The following is a 17,883-nucleotide window of genomic DNA, read 5'->3' on the forward strand; positions in this document are numbered from 1 at the left end:
TTCAATACTATCCATATGAAACAGACGGTTGTTGGATTTAACAATCTTACATGTTTTCAAGAAACTCCATCAGTTACAACCACATTTCCAAATCAGACGACGTAATAAAGCTATCACCTCACAACTGTCCCATTAGTTTGCACTCAAATGAGTGAAAATCACGTTTTGGGTGATTGTTTAATAACTACAACCCTTCAATCCTAAAAGTCATTATAAGACTCAGTTATCACAACACAACAAGTTCAATGTAAAAGATAGTTGTGTTTCCTTCTGATTTTATTCTAAAAGAAAATTTACTAAAGATTTGTGTGTCGCTCCATTTCAGATTTTAGTGCCATTTTTTCTGCTCTGTAAGATTTCAAATCAACTTGAACTTTCATGTGGATGAACACTGCAGAGCTCTATGACTGCATGGTAACCTCACAAGGCTTGGGTTCTCCACCTCACATAGATATTAACACCTGGCTGGCATGTTACCTCTGCCAGTATGTGAGTCAAAGTTCAGCTCTACTGCTTCCGATCGAAGCTGGAGCTATGCGTCTGACATGAACGTGAAAATTCTGAACGGAAAGTGACAAGGAAACAATAGCGAGAGGGAGGCGTGTGTGATTTGAGAGTTTTCACGCGGCTGTTGTCCTATTTTTGGATGCATTGATTCAGTTCCTGGAGGCCATCCATCCTGCCCTTGAAGAATGCTCCGTGTATGCCACCTCTCCCCTTCCTCTCCTGTGGATACGACTTCGGCCTGTTACAAATGATAATGAATGTTACTTCTTGTCTTCACTCACCTCTTTTGCACTACATGTCTTTGGCCAGAATTTTAGTAATCCGCTTACAACCTGCAATTTGAGAAAGAAAAAGAAAGAGAGGAGACTGTTTTACAAACAGAGCCAGTCTTCATAATCTGAGGGAATAAAAGGGAAGGGGAAAAGAGAAAGAGTCTAACTTTGATTACTGTGTTCATCTACGAATGGCTCTGCTGCATTTTCCATTCTGATCAGCGTAATGCCGCAAAGTGGGTGCTTTGAGTGTGATTTCAAAAATACTTCTTCAGCGATGACGTCTAATGGATGAGTCAGAGAAGCTAGAAATACTGTGAGAGCCGGCGTCATGTGTTCCAGTGTCTTCTGAAGGTTGCATGTCTCATTCTATACTCTGTTTGCATAGACAGTCTCCAACCCCCCCCCCCCCCTCCCATGTGAACATGAACATGGAAACAAACTGCATACACTGACATAAAGTGCCTTCAGCAAATGAGGGATATTTGGTCATGAATTTCAAATTCTCTGTTCAAATATGAGAGTGGGCAGATTTCAGCTGGAATCTAACATTGCAATCCAAGAAAATCATAAATACAGAAGTGAGACAGATATACTAAATCAGTGATAACCATCAAGGAATGAAAAATAATATCAATGTAAAAGATACGTCAAGAGTTCCCATGGCAATAAACTATTTCTTACAACATCTAGTGTGTATCTCAGACTGGCTACCCTAGTCATTTTATAATGTTCTAGTCTGTTTTGATTAAAAAAACAATAACAACAAAAAAGAACAGCATTCTTATATCTGCATAGGATGTTACTACAGTTTTATTGTATTCTATTCTTAAAATTCTAACAGGCACAAGCTTTAGACTTTTCATGAAAAAACAAAGGTAATGATAACAAGTTCTAAGTCACACTGTCATGTGACTACAATACAAATATGAAGCATTATAGTGTCCACATGACATAAATCTCCAAAAGTAACCTCTTGTCATCTGCTAGTTTGCTTTAATCTAACACTGATCTGTTGCTTTTCTATTTCACCTCTCTCAATGAAAACAAAAGTTTCTTTGTGGAACAAATTTTCCTTTGATGCATGTGTGGGAAAAATGTGAAGGAAGTAGCATTTTACAATGTTCAGCCTCTTGTACTATAGTAGTAGCAGGCAGCTGATGGATTATTGTCCTTAACAAGCAAAGTCCATCAACTGAATATCAAATAAGGTAGCCACAGAAATGAACGATGCAACTGCTTTTGATGAGCTAATACACAGGTGCCGTCATCATGATAACTGTTGACTTTCTTTAAGCATATGAATAGAATTGCAGCAATGCCATAAATGTATGTCTTTAGTAAAGGTCCTATATGTTGCATGAAAGTACATTTTTCTCTTTCTTTCTCTCTCATGCTAACTCACAATAAGCACTCCAATTCCTCCACATGGTAGGGCTGATCACAAGACGAGTCTGTCTGTCTACAAACGGCTGTGGTGATGGAGGTACAACTTCCCCACCAGTATTTTCTCATTCTCAAAGTCCTTCTACTTGATTTGACTTACATTGATCTGCTTTAACATGATTGAGCACTATTAGAAAGCTTTGAATGCTTATAAGCAAATTACCACGGGACCGAACACTTATAGTCCGCTCTGAAGGACAGGCCAATGAGGATAAAGTGCCTTGCAAGGGGACTTGAACCAGGGACCTTGTGATTTACTGTCTGTGGTCTTAACCACTGGGCCACAACAGCTCTTTAGTTCTGGAACATCAATCTCAAACTACACTGCACATGCTGTAGTTGTCACACTGAATCTCTTCCAAAATATGGTGGATCTACAATTGGCTTCTTTCAGCACTTTAGGTGCATGTAAACCTTAATACTACTCACAATAGTCAAAGCTTCACCACATCACTTGCTATTCCTGTCATGTATTGAAATGCATGTCAGGGATGTTAACAGTATATAAAAATGCTCTAAAAAACACAACAATTTGCAAAGCAGTCTAGCAAATTATCCTAACTACAAATTCCTACAAACTAGCTCCAATTTGTATTCAAAATGAAAAGAAGTATCTGATAATTTCAGGTTTCATGATACCAAGAAAGCAGCAGTGAAGGTTGAATATGACATATCACATTACCAATTTATGAAGGCTAAGTCAGTCATCGAACAGTCTCAAACTGAAGGGAGTCAGTGACAAAGCTGAAATCCCTAACATGTTATACATTTAGCATACTTCACATCCCTGACATAATCTGGGTCCCCTAAGCCAGGAAATATCAATGGATTTGCTACTCATCTGAGCATGTTGTTCCCCGAGTACAACTGGGGCCAGGGAATTAATAGAGGACACTGCTTAATATTGCTCCTCCTTCATAAAGGCTGACTGTTATCATGTTTTTGGACGTCACATATGCACAGGTGTAGGCGTATCATGATTTGCCAGCTGCAAAATATTTGAAAGAATCCACTGAACCGACAGCACGATTCAAATCTTGTCATATACAGATTTGACGAGACATCACTACACAGGTACTTTCAAATATAAATTACATTTACAGTGGGATGTGGCAGTCAACAGCACTAAATTAATTCTGCTATGTCACGTTCGTGCAGCTCAGCACAGACATGCAGCAAAGTGCGGCGATCAACTGCACACAGAAATGTGAACAATCTCCGCCGTCTGCAGGATAGGGCATTGAGAGAGCGAAGATGTCGCCGTACAAGTGTGCAATGCTATGTTTCGTTGTCAAGACGTGATGTCAAACAACACGCAGGCGTGGTGTGAATGCAGCCTACACAGACGAAATCCAGTGCATACATACTGCCTTGGCAGCACAGTATAAAGAGCTGGAGGAAAGGAGTGAGGTGAGAGACAAGGAAGAAGTAGTCAAAGGGATGATTTGAGAGAGAAGAGAGAGAGAGGAGGGAGGCGTGTTGGGTTTCAATGCACACAAAACTGGAGAAATCCACTTGGCAGCAGGCAGGACATCTTCATCATGGGGACGCCATTCAGACCACACACTCATTTGAAAGACGACAGAGGCAAAGAAAGCTGAAAAATTATCGTTCATCCCCGTGTGGGAAAACGGGCACTACGACCACAAAATTACCGCAACATGTCCTGGCAAATGGAGTATCACCCCATATTTTGTGCCTAACCTAGGGGCTACATAATCATAAGAACATGGAAAGGCAGAATCTTTTCACTGCTCCCTTCGGCTTCAATACAATTCACAAGCAACATCAGAGAAAATTTCTTCCCTGCCTCTTACATTTACAGCTGTAAGTAAGCCATCTCTGTAAAGCAAGCTCGTATGTTCACAGAAGTCATACCTGTAGGTTAATTTACTTGGCAACCAACCAGGCGTGGGGGATAGGCATCAGTTGTTTTTTAAATGTTGTTCACCTTGCCTCAGAGCAAATCTGTCATTCTCACACAAGCTACACAACCAACTTCCATTATGAATTTTTAGTAAGATCAGACTTCCAACTTCTTTTTTTTTTTTTTTTTTTTTTTTTTTTTTACTGGCCAGATGGACTACTGGTACTGCATCATCTCCCTCTACTAGTCTGCCAGAATTTGGACTTGTCATTCACTTTTGCCAACAGTATTTACAAGCCATTAGCCATAAGTGTTCATTCCCTCACATTTGAAGACATGTAGAATCACGTGTACGACTGCAATTGGGACAAAAGCTGGCTTGTAGTGGAACATTCCTGTCACTGTGGGGTGGAGCACATTAACGCCTTGAGATCAGACCATGAGGAATTGAATATCCTCTCAACTCTTGTAGACATTCATTTTTGAAAGGTCACAGTCAACACGAAGCTTGCTGTTAAAGGCATTATTTACCATTTGCAGATGAAACAAAAACCCAGCTTTAGTGCTTCAAAATAGCTCTAAAATGTGAGTTAGGGATAGAAACAACCAATGTAAAAATGTTAATCAGTATAATCAATGTTAAGGATTGTTAAGTATACAAAATGTGAATAATAGTGAACACATCAAGGTTATAAAATGGTTTATTGAGAAAGATAATATATCCTTATATTTTAGGCTTTATTGCAAATTTTTATATGGTAAGATGTTTTGTGATACAACTGACCTACACATATGCATCAAATGTGGTAAATCACTGCTCCCAGTGGTAAACAATACCTTTAAAGAAACCAAAATGTGTAGAGACTCAAATGTGCCTCAAACACACTAAAGGAACACCCTCTTTGTCATACCAAGGAGGTTTAAGAGCTGGAGTTCCAATGGGCTGTAATTACCCAAACAGCTATCAGTTTTCTAGGGATGGACAAAAGAATTCTACAGGTGCATTTGTGACTATGATGGTCAGAGCTTGATAACTTAATCTTTCTGAGCAATCTGAAGATTCATTTTGAACATATAATGTCAGATATATTTTGCTTGTTTACTTATACAAGGAAATGAAATTTCTCCAGATAAAATGCACAAACCAAACATCAATCTCATCCAGAAATACTTACAAAAGTGTTAATCAGAGCTTTGTGTTATAATATGAAAGGGCTCAAAACTGTACTCTCCTGGAAAGCCGATTATGATGATTTTTCTGATTAATTCAGACAAATAAAATTTATACGGAATAATCTTCAAGTTGAAGCGTAGTTCTTTATATGTAGGCTGTGTGTACATCCAACAAGATTGTAATTGACCTTGTCCCCAAGAAACATGTGGGGGCTATCACTAGCCATGACCTACATTTTTTAAGTGCTGAACAACATCAATTTAAGCATCGCCTATTCACTATTTTCCTTTATAAACTGCAAAGACAGAGTCTTGCATTCATGTAGCAGGTTGAAACTGAAAGTCTTCAGGTGCTTTGACATTAGTCACATTTGCTACAATATGAAAATATTGTCTGTAGACTGCAACTAGTACGATGGCCTCTGCACATTATGAATGATGAAGATAATTCAAAATATACGAAAAGCACAATTTATTGTGACAGCATGGAGCTAGTATACCCATGGTGAAAGTGGCAATCTTCACTGGAAGAAGAATCAAGCGCAAAGTTGATTCAAACAAAGATAGTGACCTAAAAAGCTAGTGATCCTTGCAACAATTCACTGTCGGTAAATCATGTACAACAGTGCTCATCTCACAAAGATTTCAAAATAGTGACATCATCATGTCATGGGTATTTTGTTTATTTTTCATTATTCTGAATCAAAATTTTCTCTTTAGATGAAAACTCCTTTTACTTAACACATGCGTACTTCATATGAGCGATTGACAATCCAAGAAAAGCAAGATCTCTGATTCAAGGAATGTGGAGTTAACTCCATGCATTATCTCCCCATAGCTGATCCTCATGCACATCGTTGGTATTCTCATTAGTTGTTAAGCCTAGTCAAACTACACACCACATGACAAAATAGCAGCAAAGAAACTAGTCTTGATTTCTTCAAGCCCCCCCCCCCCCACACACACACACTCTCTCTCTCTGTCTTACCATAAGCTTTGACTATTTTCTTCTGCTGCCATGGTTACCACCTAAAACAGGTGCACAGTCTCAATAGCCACTGTACGATAGATTGAGACAGGGCCAATGAAGAGTTTTCTATCAAAACGTAGTACGTCAGAAAGCCATGTGTAGATGGCACAGTACACCTCAACTGATCTCAGCAGACTTGGGGGGCAAGACGTGGTACACATGATATCGTTTCCTCCTCACCTGCCGTTACTGTATCAACACCATCCACGTTCGCCTTTTTCTTAATGGAAAATTGATCCTTGCGCTAAGAGAGCTTTAATCCATCCCTTCCTGAGAGAGAACAAGATTCACTATGTGTGAATCGGTCACTGAGAACAAGCTCTGACTTAGAGAACTATCAGACATACAAGTATAAATTCTACCTCCTTTATTACAGTCATTGGACTAAAACAAGCCGTAAATAGGCATACCTTTCACATGCACTCATCACCGTACATTCATTATTGGGTGTTTGTTGGCTTAGGTGATCTATCAAGCACATTCAAGCAGATGAAATTTGCATAATCCATGAGCTGAATAAAAAAAACTATCTTTAAAGGACAAGTTCACCTTCATTAACATAAGGATTGAGAGAATGCAGCAATATTAATAGAACACATCAGTGAAAGTTTGAGGAAAATTGGACAATCGATGCAAAAGTTATGAATTTTTAAAACATTTATGTTGGAACCGCTGGATGAGGAGACTACTAAGGCTCGTGATGTCATGAGTACAACAGTATAAAGAAAATGTAAAGAAAATTCAACATATTTTCACTTTTTTTTGCATAATAAAAGAGCACTCGACTTGCCTCTTTCTAAAGGCAATTGGAATAATATTACCCATAACATATGTCAGTAACGAGTCAAGGGAATGTGTACTTTTTTCAAAAGATGAAATTTTGTGAAATTCTCTTTATATTTTCCTTACATTGTTGTACGCATGTGACATCATACACTGCAGTAGTCTTCTCATACAGCGGTAACTGCACAAAAACTTCAAAAATTCATAACTTTTGAACGGATTGTCCGATTTTCCTCAAACTTTCAATGATGTGTTCTACTAATATTGCTACATTCTCTCAATCCTTATGTTAAAGAAGGTGAACTTGTCCTTTAAGAATTTGGGCCAAAATTTCATTCCATCAGGTTTTGTTTTTCCTATGGAACCATGTCCTTCTTAACTTTGCTGAGATGTATTACAGACCTCATATATGCTCATACACCTTCTACACACTATGCAATCAATCATACACAGTCCAGATACATGTACATGACCCTATGTGTTGAGTATATGAGGACTACAACTGGTATAATAAAAAATTCTTTAACCTTTAATTCTTAAATGAAATTTTTGCCTTAAATACAGACTATTTTCAACTATCAACTTCAATGTGCTGATAATTATTAAGGTAACCCTTATGCCACCGGCAATAGTCCTTACATTGATTTGTTTGGGGGAAATAAACGAAGGAGAGTACAGAACTAGAACTAGATTGAACAAATTATTTCACATTACATGTACCTGCTTGATCTTGATATAGACCACCTACATAAGTGCCTCATTACCTATGCAGCAAAGAGATACAATCTTGCTAATACGAAAAAACATGTTCAGATTTTAAGCACTGGATTTTACTGCTTTCAAACAAAATAGTAGGCTGGGTAGATTGTCCCAATATTGCTATTATTGGCAATAACGCTGTGGTGCTATGGTGGGATATATCATGAACTATGCAGGTAGAAATGCCTCGCTGTACATGACGACGTAAATACCTTTGCCGTGATATTTTGACCTCTAAATTCTGTAACATTGACCTTCTGATCAAAACTAAGATTATAATGAGCATTCTGTGTCCATATTCATCTACAGTCAAAGCACTGTGTTTTGCAATTAGCTATATGGCCTTTAAAACAAATTACATTCAAATTCACAGTGAATCAGTCCCACATGTTAGTTACATCTCACATCCTTAAGCATACAAATTTACTGTATAAAGTGCGTGGTAAAGTTGCAAAAAGATGGGCCAGTCGCCTGCCCCTTAAGGCAAGTATCTAGCAGTCAATGCTACAGTGAGTGGTGTGTGTGCTCCAGTGACCAAATTATGGCGCGGTTCTTCAGCATTAAGACAGTGTGATAGAGCAGATGCAATTATAAAGCTTCGATTCTGCCCCACGCCATCTTTACTGTGCGACGCCACCGCAAATCCGCTGATAGGGTGCATGGAAGAGTTCTTTGCCAAACTGGGGAGCAGCGTATTCAGGCATTGAAAACTGCTAGATAGTAAGAGGCTGGATGGATCACTGACTCTTCCAAACAAAATGTACTGATCGAGTGATAATCATATTGACCTCATGGCCATACAGACATGACAAGATGCACAAATAGAAAATATTTCAGGAGGTTCTCCTGCACAACTATGCAATGGTAGACATCATGAAGGAATAGGCTAACATGATGAATCAAAGATCACTACAAATCTTACAATATACCTGGTTGCTGCTATACGTTTGCAGTATATTTTTTTCCATTAAACTAAGTGACTAACAAATACAAAGACAATATGTTCAGTCTATTTTACTTCGCTGTTGTCATAATCTTACACCTAATACTTTTCAATAGCACATATTATCTTTTGCAGGCTGCTGGTGCTGTTGATTGCTGGCTCTCTGAATATTCAGAATTGAGAAGATTGATATGATGCTAATCTGCAGTTTAACTGTTTGGGTACTTGTGGGAGAGAAGACGGGAGAACAAAAAAAAAAAAAGCTTGGGACATCATAAAGCATGTCTCATCACGGACAAGACTGAAACTAAGTTTCACAGAAAAATTCTGATAAACTTTGCAATGTAATTTATCGTAACTTCAGATAATGTTATGCATCTTACGCACACACATCTGCCTGATTAACTAGCGTGGCAACATACCAGGGGCTAAGTTTAATCACTTACTGTTCCCCCCTCCCCTTTCTTTGCAATTTCTGTGCGGGACAATTTCAAACCTCTTAATTTGTGTGTTTAGAGTGCAAATAGTGTTCTCTTTGACAACATACAACACATGGGTCCTACCATATAAAACACTTACTACAATTGTGATCACACTGAATGCAATGGCAAAAGCCAGTCAACTTTTTTGATATTTGCATGCTGTAATATCCCTAGTTACTGCAACAGTTATGTCTATTATGCAAATGGGGCACTGATAACATATGTCACTAGGTGATGCCACATGAAAAAATGTTTGCCTTTGAATATCTCAAAGGGGGGGGGGGGGGGCATGGCTTACATGCAGAGAAATAAGATGTACAAACATATGGGGCAATGTACACTGGCTGACTCCATGCTGCCCTAGGCAACTCATCTCCACATCATCCAGGGCAGTGCGATGCCAAGCAAAGACTAACTTTGATGTGGCCCATATTTGTTTTATATCCAACATTCACGAAAAACAAAGCCTGAAAGTGGTGAACACAATGAACATGACAAAGGAATGCCATAATATGCCATTTGTCATTTTGGTTTGTTTGGTAAGTTCATGCTGTGTTACAACCACAAGTCAATTGATTTGCCATGTGTGAGAGAGGTAACTCATCACTTCTGAGATCAATGAACTTTTCAAGACTTCTATTCTGACTTTCCTGGTCAGGTGGAAAAGGTTCTTCCAATCCTAAGCATTTCCCAATGTTCATACCATTTCAAATCTAGATGCCATTTAGAGCGACTTTGTGGTCAGATAATATGAATATATAATACTGAAGTCCCTGATCACAATTGCAAGAATAACAGCTAACATGTTCAATCATTGCCGTGGCCTTTCAACCTTTTTTCTGAACATTCTCTGTCCAGAATTATTTTACCCCAAACATCCCCCTCTCTCTTTAGTTGCCATGGTTATTGACAAGAACATGAGTGCCTAGATAAAACATACTGCATGCTTTTCTTCGAATACAATCATCTCATAAAATTCAAGTTGGTAGAAGTCAATTCCTTTCTTGTTTCTACTTTCCATATGATATTCTCCTCTATCAAATCATAAGGATTAGGAAATTGCCCTGGTTGTCGGCACAAATCATTTTGTGTTTTTTGCACCCCCAGTATCACAACAACAAGTGCCTGGCTTGCTAAGCTGAGCCCTGGCATGGCCGTACTCGACAGAAATCTGTGCAGCCGAAGTATTGATTCTCTGCTTGAATCGTGAATGCAATAACACCGGCAGGGCTGCAGCATGTGGATACTAATTGGACAGACACACAAGATGTGTGCGCCATGAACGCGTCAGGGAGACGCAGCCCCGGTGATACACCCGTAGTTTGCCTGCCACGCAGGTAACGCAGTGCGCAAGGGTAACCCGTCCTGCAACTACACATGTGCATTTATCTTTAATTGTCTGCAAATTGAGTACTGCATGCACAAGAAGTGTGTGTGTGGTGTGTGTATGTGTGTGTATGTGCGCCACGTAGGAGCCCGTCTCTCGGTCTCTGCGTGGATGCAGAGTGGCTGTGCACTCTTCCTCAACCACACAACTTCCTCAGATGCCCCACTCAAAACAGAAGGGCTACTGCTCATCTTTCTGTAATTTCTATCCCTAAATGTCAAGAATGGTCGTACCAGCTTACGTCACACCACCGTCAGTGTTACAGGGAGACTAGACCAGCCTACATGCAATAAAGCTAGATTGTGTTTACTTCTATCCTCAACCAAGTAACGTCATTTTGGTCTCTCCTGCAGAGAATTTTAAATCAGGTATGGGATAAATGCCTGCGAGGAGGAGGAGGAGGAGGAGGAGATGATAAAGAAGGAAAGGATATCAGCACTGAAGGCACACTAGATCACAATGGAGATTTAATACAATACATCCATACTTGTCTATCAAAATGTAATATCCTTATTATCTGTACAGTATAAAAGATATAAGAGCGTCAAAATGAATTGAATCCTTGTGTGAACATAATCCCCAAATTAATGATTGTGAGTGTTTGCAAACATCTGAAAGGACACTTCAAAGCACAGCAGCTACTTAACAACATCAGCATTACATTACAGAGGTTTCAGATGTAGAGAATGAACAATGATAAAATCTAAGGGGGCACATTGAATGCCTCATTTATATCATCTTATTATAAAGAAAACTAGGACATCTAGAAGAAAAGTGTCTTTGACTGAAAAAAAAGAAACAATAAATTTCAAAACTGCCTGCAACTGAGGAGTGAACTTCATAGAAACTAAATTAGTTACAGCCAGCTTGTATTAAAGGGAAAGTATAGTTTTGGTTGAGACCTAATTTCAGGTTTCTAAAATTTTTTGGTGAGATACTGAGAAACCTCTTATAAAATGAAATATGAAAGAGCATGTCATTCTATGAGGAATTCAACATTTATTTGATGAAAATTGGTTTTGAAATGGCTGAGATATCCTAAAAAGAGCGATTCTGATAAAGTGTGGGACCCACGCTTTATTACGATCGCTTTGTTTTACTTTGTTTTTGGATGTTACAGTCATTCCAAACCCGATTTTCATCAAACAAATTTTCACTTCCTCTGAAAATGGTATGCTCTGTACTTAGATATAAGTATATATATATGTATATAAGTGACTTCTTGGTATCTCGCAAAAAGTTAAAAGCCCAATTCTCATCTCCACCAATACTGTGCTATCCCTTTAAACTACCAGTACACTGATATCTAATCCATTTTAAAACAATCAAACAGAGGTATAGGCCCTGGACGGAAGGGATGCTGTTAATCTCATTATGTATTTTCTTCATTGCCACCGGCACATTTTCAGGTTAGCATGCACCATGCAGCTTGAAACCCGGTTGATAAACTGTTTTCACAGCATGGCTGCAACTCTTCTGGTGCTTGTATTCCAGTCTGAACGAGCACTGCATAATGCACGCGGGCTCGGAATCGGGAATCTTTGTGAGGTCAAAGCCACTTCCATTTGAGATCAGTTGAAATAAAAAGACAGCTGGCACGAGAGAGTAAAAATAGTCACGGATACCTGGAAGAATCATAAATGCATCTGTGTCCTCTACAGAGGTGTCAGTTAAATATTTCACAACTGTGTATTTTTCTCTCCACTGTTTATAGTGATACACCTTGTACATGTCATATTGTAGCACACTTGAAAAAGAGCAGATTCACATCTAGAGCCATCTGCTTTGCAGATAACTGTATGTAGTCGTATATAAACCCAACATGGCAGAACTAGGATAACGGCTGTGAAAACATGAACTTCACTCATCGTTTTAACAAACATTAACATCTAATAAAGTGAGAGATTCTATTCTTGAAGAACTGTATTGGTCAACTGTGTTGTAACATCTTGAGACACTAGATAATCTGAAAGGGTAATACTGCAAGTTCACCAACCTCTGATATCTTTCAATCATCCTTAAATATTCTACATATCCTAACTATGGGTGTGCTTATTTAAAAAATTTCTGACGCAGAATAATCACCCTAAACGCGTTTGAGGCATTATCTGGGGTTAGATATCAAACTCAACCGTGTTTTCAAATGCATTCATGTATGATGGCATGCAGTTGACCTTTACTTCCTGGGTCAAATAGCGCAAAGCAGCTGCGCAGTGACAACACTCGAATTGCAATTGTACTGTATGATGGATAGATAAACGCTGCATCCCAAGAATCGCGTTTCAAACCACATTCGAAAACACCACTGTAATCGCATTTTGAAACATGATTATCTCTCTCAAGTTAGATAAACTCAGCCTATGACTGAAACATTTCTTGTGAGATACAAAAGTGTAACAAATGTGTTGAAGTACAATAACTGCAGAAAAAAAAAGGAAAGTTTGACACTAGTTGTTTCAAATGAAAAGGTATCAATCTTTGAGAGATTTAAATGACATCCCCTACATAAGAGCCTCAAATGGTCTACGGGGCAGAGTGATAGGACTGGACACCTGTCATCTACATAGAACATACCCCCCTCCCCCCACCAGTAAATCAAACTCATGATATTGACAGACCTGAGAGATGCTAGTTGCCAGTTTGATGTCTCCTCAATATTTGTTTTCGGTGAAAGCAATCCTCTCTTTCAAAATTGTGATCCATATTAAAAGGAGGGAAGGAATGCTGCCGATTAAATATACATGGACCATTTCTCACTAACCTCCCCCCCCCAAAAAAAAAAAAAAAAAATAAATAAATAAAATAAAAATATGGAGGAGTCTGATCTCACAGACCCTTGTACAAATAGCAAAGAGCAAAAATATCTTACTTGGAAATTGAGGACGTCAGTAAATCATGTTAGTGTACATGAAACAATGCATGACAAAAAAATGCAGAACCAAAATAGTAACTGACAAAACTATTGTAAATTTGTGAAATACTTGTATGGTGTACATAAATACAGGCAAGTATATTTGAAAAGTGGGTACATACATGCAATAGGTATAATATTATGCATCCCCATTGTCTCTTAGGGTTTATGAGGCTCATAAAGTATAATGTGACCTTAAAGTGAAAATAAAAAAATGTCTGATGAACCCTTGAGAAATTGTGAGAACCACATTGGCAAAAAAAAAAAAAAAAGAAGAAAAAAATTAACAAATTCAAAATGTTAATAGCCTTGTTGAACTATTGACAGCTTTGTCCACACCGCTCTCATAGAAACCTGATTGACTTTCGACATCCGATGACATCTTAACATTTTTCTCTTTTAATTTTAGACTTAATTACAGAGCTTCAACAGAAACTGCCAGACACAGATGAAGTGAAACTACTAAACTGAAAGCTGTACAAAGTTATCGAAAGCAGTGGTTCGGCACTTTTAACCATAAATCCCCACTGATCTAATAATAACTGATTGCCCATAAAACTGCAATGCCTACACAGATATTGGCAGCGATACACAAAATTCAACATGGAAAAACCGGTATTCAACCACGTCTATCCAATCTCCCATTACACGTTTTCAAAATCATAGTCTGCATGCAATACACGTGAAATACAAGAAATGGCAGGTAACATTTCTCTCCCATGGACCTGGCTTGCCATTTATGTAAGGAGTATGAATACATATCATAGTGTACACTTAATCTCTTATCTCAAGCTATATCTCCATGGATAGGTGGAACAATCGTTTCATCAGTTGTGTAAAATACTAAGAGGTAGCAACGACCCTTAATTTCTCTCTCTGTATGTCTCCCTCTCTCTCTTTCTGTCTTGCATGTATCTTTCTCCAACTGGCATGGCTGGACATTCATGGTGTCAAGCGAAAGAGCAGCGGTACTCAATGATGAAATATGAATTACTAGGGTAATCTTGAAATGAAGAAGAAAAAACTTGTGAAGGTTTCACTGAAATTGGATGCAGAATAAACAAGTTACTAGACCTTGAAATTTCACACAGTATCACAAAATACTGATACTTAGTGAAACTACTTAGTATGTGAAGTATATGAGGTGGCAACATCAACAGTCTAAGGGGGTGTTGCAAGAAAGTTGCAATCAATTGCAACTTGCAACTGATTGTCACTGGCCAATCAAAATCATTGTTGCATGCATGTCTTCTTAATACGGCAGACCCTGAGCCAATCAGAATGGTTGTTTCAAAATTAGCAATTATTTGCAATTGATTGCAACTTTCTTGCAACACCCCATAAGTCTCCACTAAACTTGCACACAAATATTCAACAAACTTTCTTTTTTTAAGGATAAAATTGGAACAGATGTCCTGTATCCTTTGCATCAAGTTATTGTTATTTTGTACTTGCGTTGCAATGATAATTAGGGAAATAGGGGTTGTAACGGCTCAATTACCAACAAAAGACATTAACTTTTGTGACATTTTGTGAACAAAACTATGGGAGGCGATGATTATCATGTCCTCCAATTTGAAGATGTGGGTGCAAACAACATTGTTATTTCATGAAACCATGTGAAACCATGAAATTCTAAGACTGTCAAACCTATATACGGACGGTGATGAACATTATCTCTCCTTAAAGTTGTACATACAACACGTATAATTACAAGCAATATCACTATTTGATAAAAATGTGTAAATCTCTAAATTCATGTCTTACCTAAAAGAAATTCTAGCTTTGTGCTTGTTTGATTCTATTCTGCCTTCCTGCAAATTGTATGTTAATTTGGAGATGGAGTTACACTGCTCATTAAAATATGTAGTGTAGGGTACATCTGTGCATATCATACTGTACATAACACAGTAATAAAATGCATGGCTTATTTCATAATACAGCAGCAGTACTATTTATTTATTGATGGCTTGGTTAGAACCAGTGTGAAGGAAACTTGGTAATGGATGCATCAGCTACCAGTACATGTCTGTTTGAATTGCACAGGGTGATTGCTTTATCTTTTTTTTTTTTTCAATGAAATACATGTTATGGGTAATATGAATATACTCATTTAGATATTTTCACTATCATAGAATGCTCATAACTTGTAAACAATGTAGTCCGAGGGCTCTAATACATGATGACAGGTATTATTCTTTAAAAATGCACGCACATAAATGTTAGTTGTTTGTAGACACTGAAAAACTGGAGAGACAGAAAAAAGAAGAAGAGAGGTATAAAACATTTTGATGAAAGGGGTCTTGCATGTCCTACAGACATGAGTGCGACAAACCAGCACAATTTCAACATTCGGAGTCTTGTCTTGTTTTCTAGCCTTCATAAGGCGGCTTCCTTTTAAAGGTAGGGAATCCCATTTGCATGCCTTAAATGAAGAGTTGTATAAATACAGTGGTATGTTGAAGAGAGTATCATTTTAGAAACTCCCATAAAGTATTGAAAGTGGAAGGTAACATTTAGTACATTTTTATTGACCGTTAGATTTTGAATTGAATTTTTTTCGGGGCTCACCGTAAATTCCAGTACATTACTAGGCTACCTTCGCAGACCCATGCACTGCATGTGTGTCCATCATGTATATTTTGTGAAGAAAGTTCATCAAAACATAAAAACATTTCTATATACATTCTTGCCACACACTCTATATGTTATTACATCAGCTCTTATACTTTATGATTTGTGTTTATAGATAAAAGATACAGAAGACTGCAACAAAAAGGCTTAAGTGTGGCTGACACACAGAACTACTGAGTAGTTGAGTTTTGTGCATTACTCAAATTGTAGATAACTGTTGACTTCCAAATTTCTCAGCAGTGGCCTATACAAGTCCCCTGAGGTTCATATTTAATGTTTTGCTGCATTTTGGGAGGTCTGTAAAAGGTATCCCCTACCTTTAAGAGCTGCACTGAATCTCGTTAGATGTAGGCGATACATCGTAGTTAGCCAGAAAATTGTTTCCTTAATTATCACATAGTCTAACAAACAAGACCATACTGGTGCAGGCTTGAATACCAAATTAAGAGCTTGTGACAGGGTAGTTGAACATGGTTTCTATTACCCCTCCACACATTTCATGAAATCCAGCAGGTCGACTTAGCAGTCCATATCCTCTCCATATATACAGTAAACGCCATATATCTAGCGAGTCTAAATTTTCGCGAATCGGGACTTCACGACTATTTCACGAGTGGTTAAATTCACGATCGTGGAGTACAGTACTAAACGGAGAAATGTATACATGTGCATCTGAGAGCCATGTTTCAGCTTTAATGGCATTGCACACTGTCGACCGGAATATCTCATGAAGTACTAGTACCAGCACTGTGACACCATGCAGGAATAATTCACTGCTTGTTCCTCATTACACAATGAAGCGTCAGTTCCAGTGCTGGTAGAGCATCTGCAGAAATGCAAGGCACACGAGTCATCAACTATCGTCGGATGTCCTTCAGCTTCCAATTTTTTTACAGCTTCCATTCTCCCAGATTTATTGATGTCATGCCGAGGGCGAATTTACAGACTGCACATGCACATAGAAAGTTATTGATGATTTCATTGTCTTGTCTCCCTGCTTAAATTGGTATGGATTTATGCACAGATGAGAACAATTGAGATAAAAATCACAATTTCATAACTTGGTTCAGATGTTTACTTACTTGCTCTGTAAGCCCAGCATCCTTTTCCAGGAATTGCACGACACAGTACGCCAGCTGAGGATGAAAGAAACAAAACAAAGAGCTGAAAATAAACGATCCACTTTCAAAATTAAATGTCAAAATCTACCGCTGAGAGAAAAATAAAAAAGACAAGGCATTAAATGGGGAGACAAATATAGAAATCAAGAACAGCTGTCTATATGAAAAGTCTGGAAGGCGATATGGAATTCTGTGGGAAGCAGTGCAATTGAAGAGTTACAAGTATGTGTCACATAATAACACTACATATCAGCACACACTGCATGTAGAGATAAATGTCAAGGTAAAGCAGGATACAAACTGAGCAAAATCTATCACGAGTGCCATTTACAACATACAGAAGTTAATAAAAGCTACTCCTGGCATGATCATTCAGACATTTGGGTTTCAACAATTCTTGTTAACTGGAGACTTATTTGTGGTTGGCCCTAGGGACGGGACAATCACTGAAGTTGAGTATGAATATACTGGTCGGGACAAGTTGAATCGGTGACAATGAACTCCCCTGCAAGTTGCTAAACATGTTGTTGTGCTACTAGTACACAAACAAAAGGGATTAAGGCGAGTG

General features: G+C 38.2%; 1 protein-coding gene across 2 annotated transcripts in view; it reads right to left on the reverse strand.

Moving 5' to 3' along the window:
* Positions 1-17,883, reverse strand: part of LOC140233674 (serine/threonine-protein phosphatase 2A 56 kDa regulatory subunit epsilon isoform-like) — an 81,682-nt gene that overhangs the window by 15,493 nt on the left and 48,306 nt on the right. For both annotated transcript variants that reach the window (XM_072313776.1, XM_072313784.1), the window contains exons 8-9: positions 17,277-17,330; positions 789-839 (exon numbers count right to left, since the gene is read on the reverse strand). In XM_072313776.1, coding sequence (XP_072169877.1) covers positions 789-839; positions 17,277-17,330 — 105 coding nt within the window. The remainder of the gene's footprint in view (positions 1-788; positions 840-17,276; positions 17,331-17,883) is intronic.

Source organism: Diadema setosum, chromosome 1, assembly GCF_964275005.1.
Source record: "Diadema setosum chromosome 1, eeDiaSeto1, whole genome shotgun sequence".
NCBI classification, from domain to species: Eukaryota; Metazoa; Echinodermata; class Echinoidea; order Diadematoida; family Diadematidae; genus Diadema; species Diadema setosum.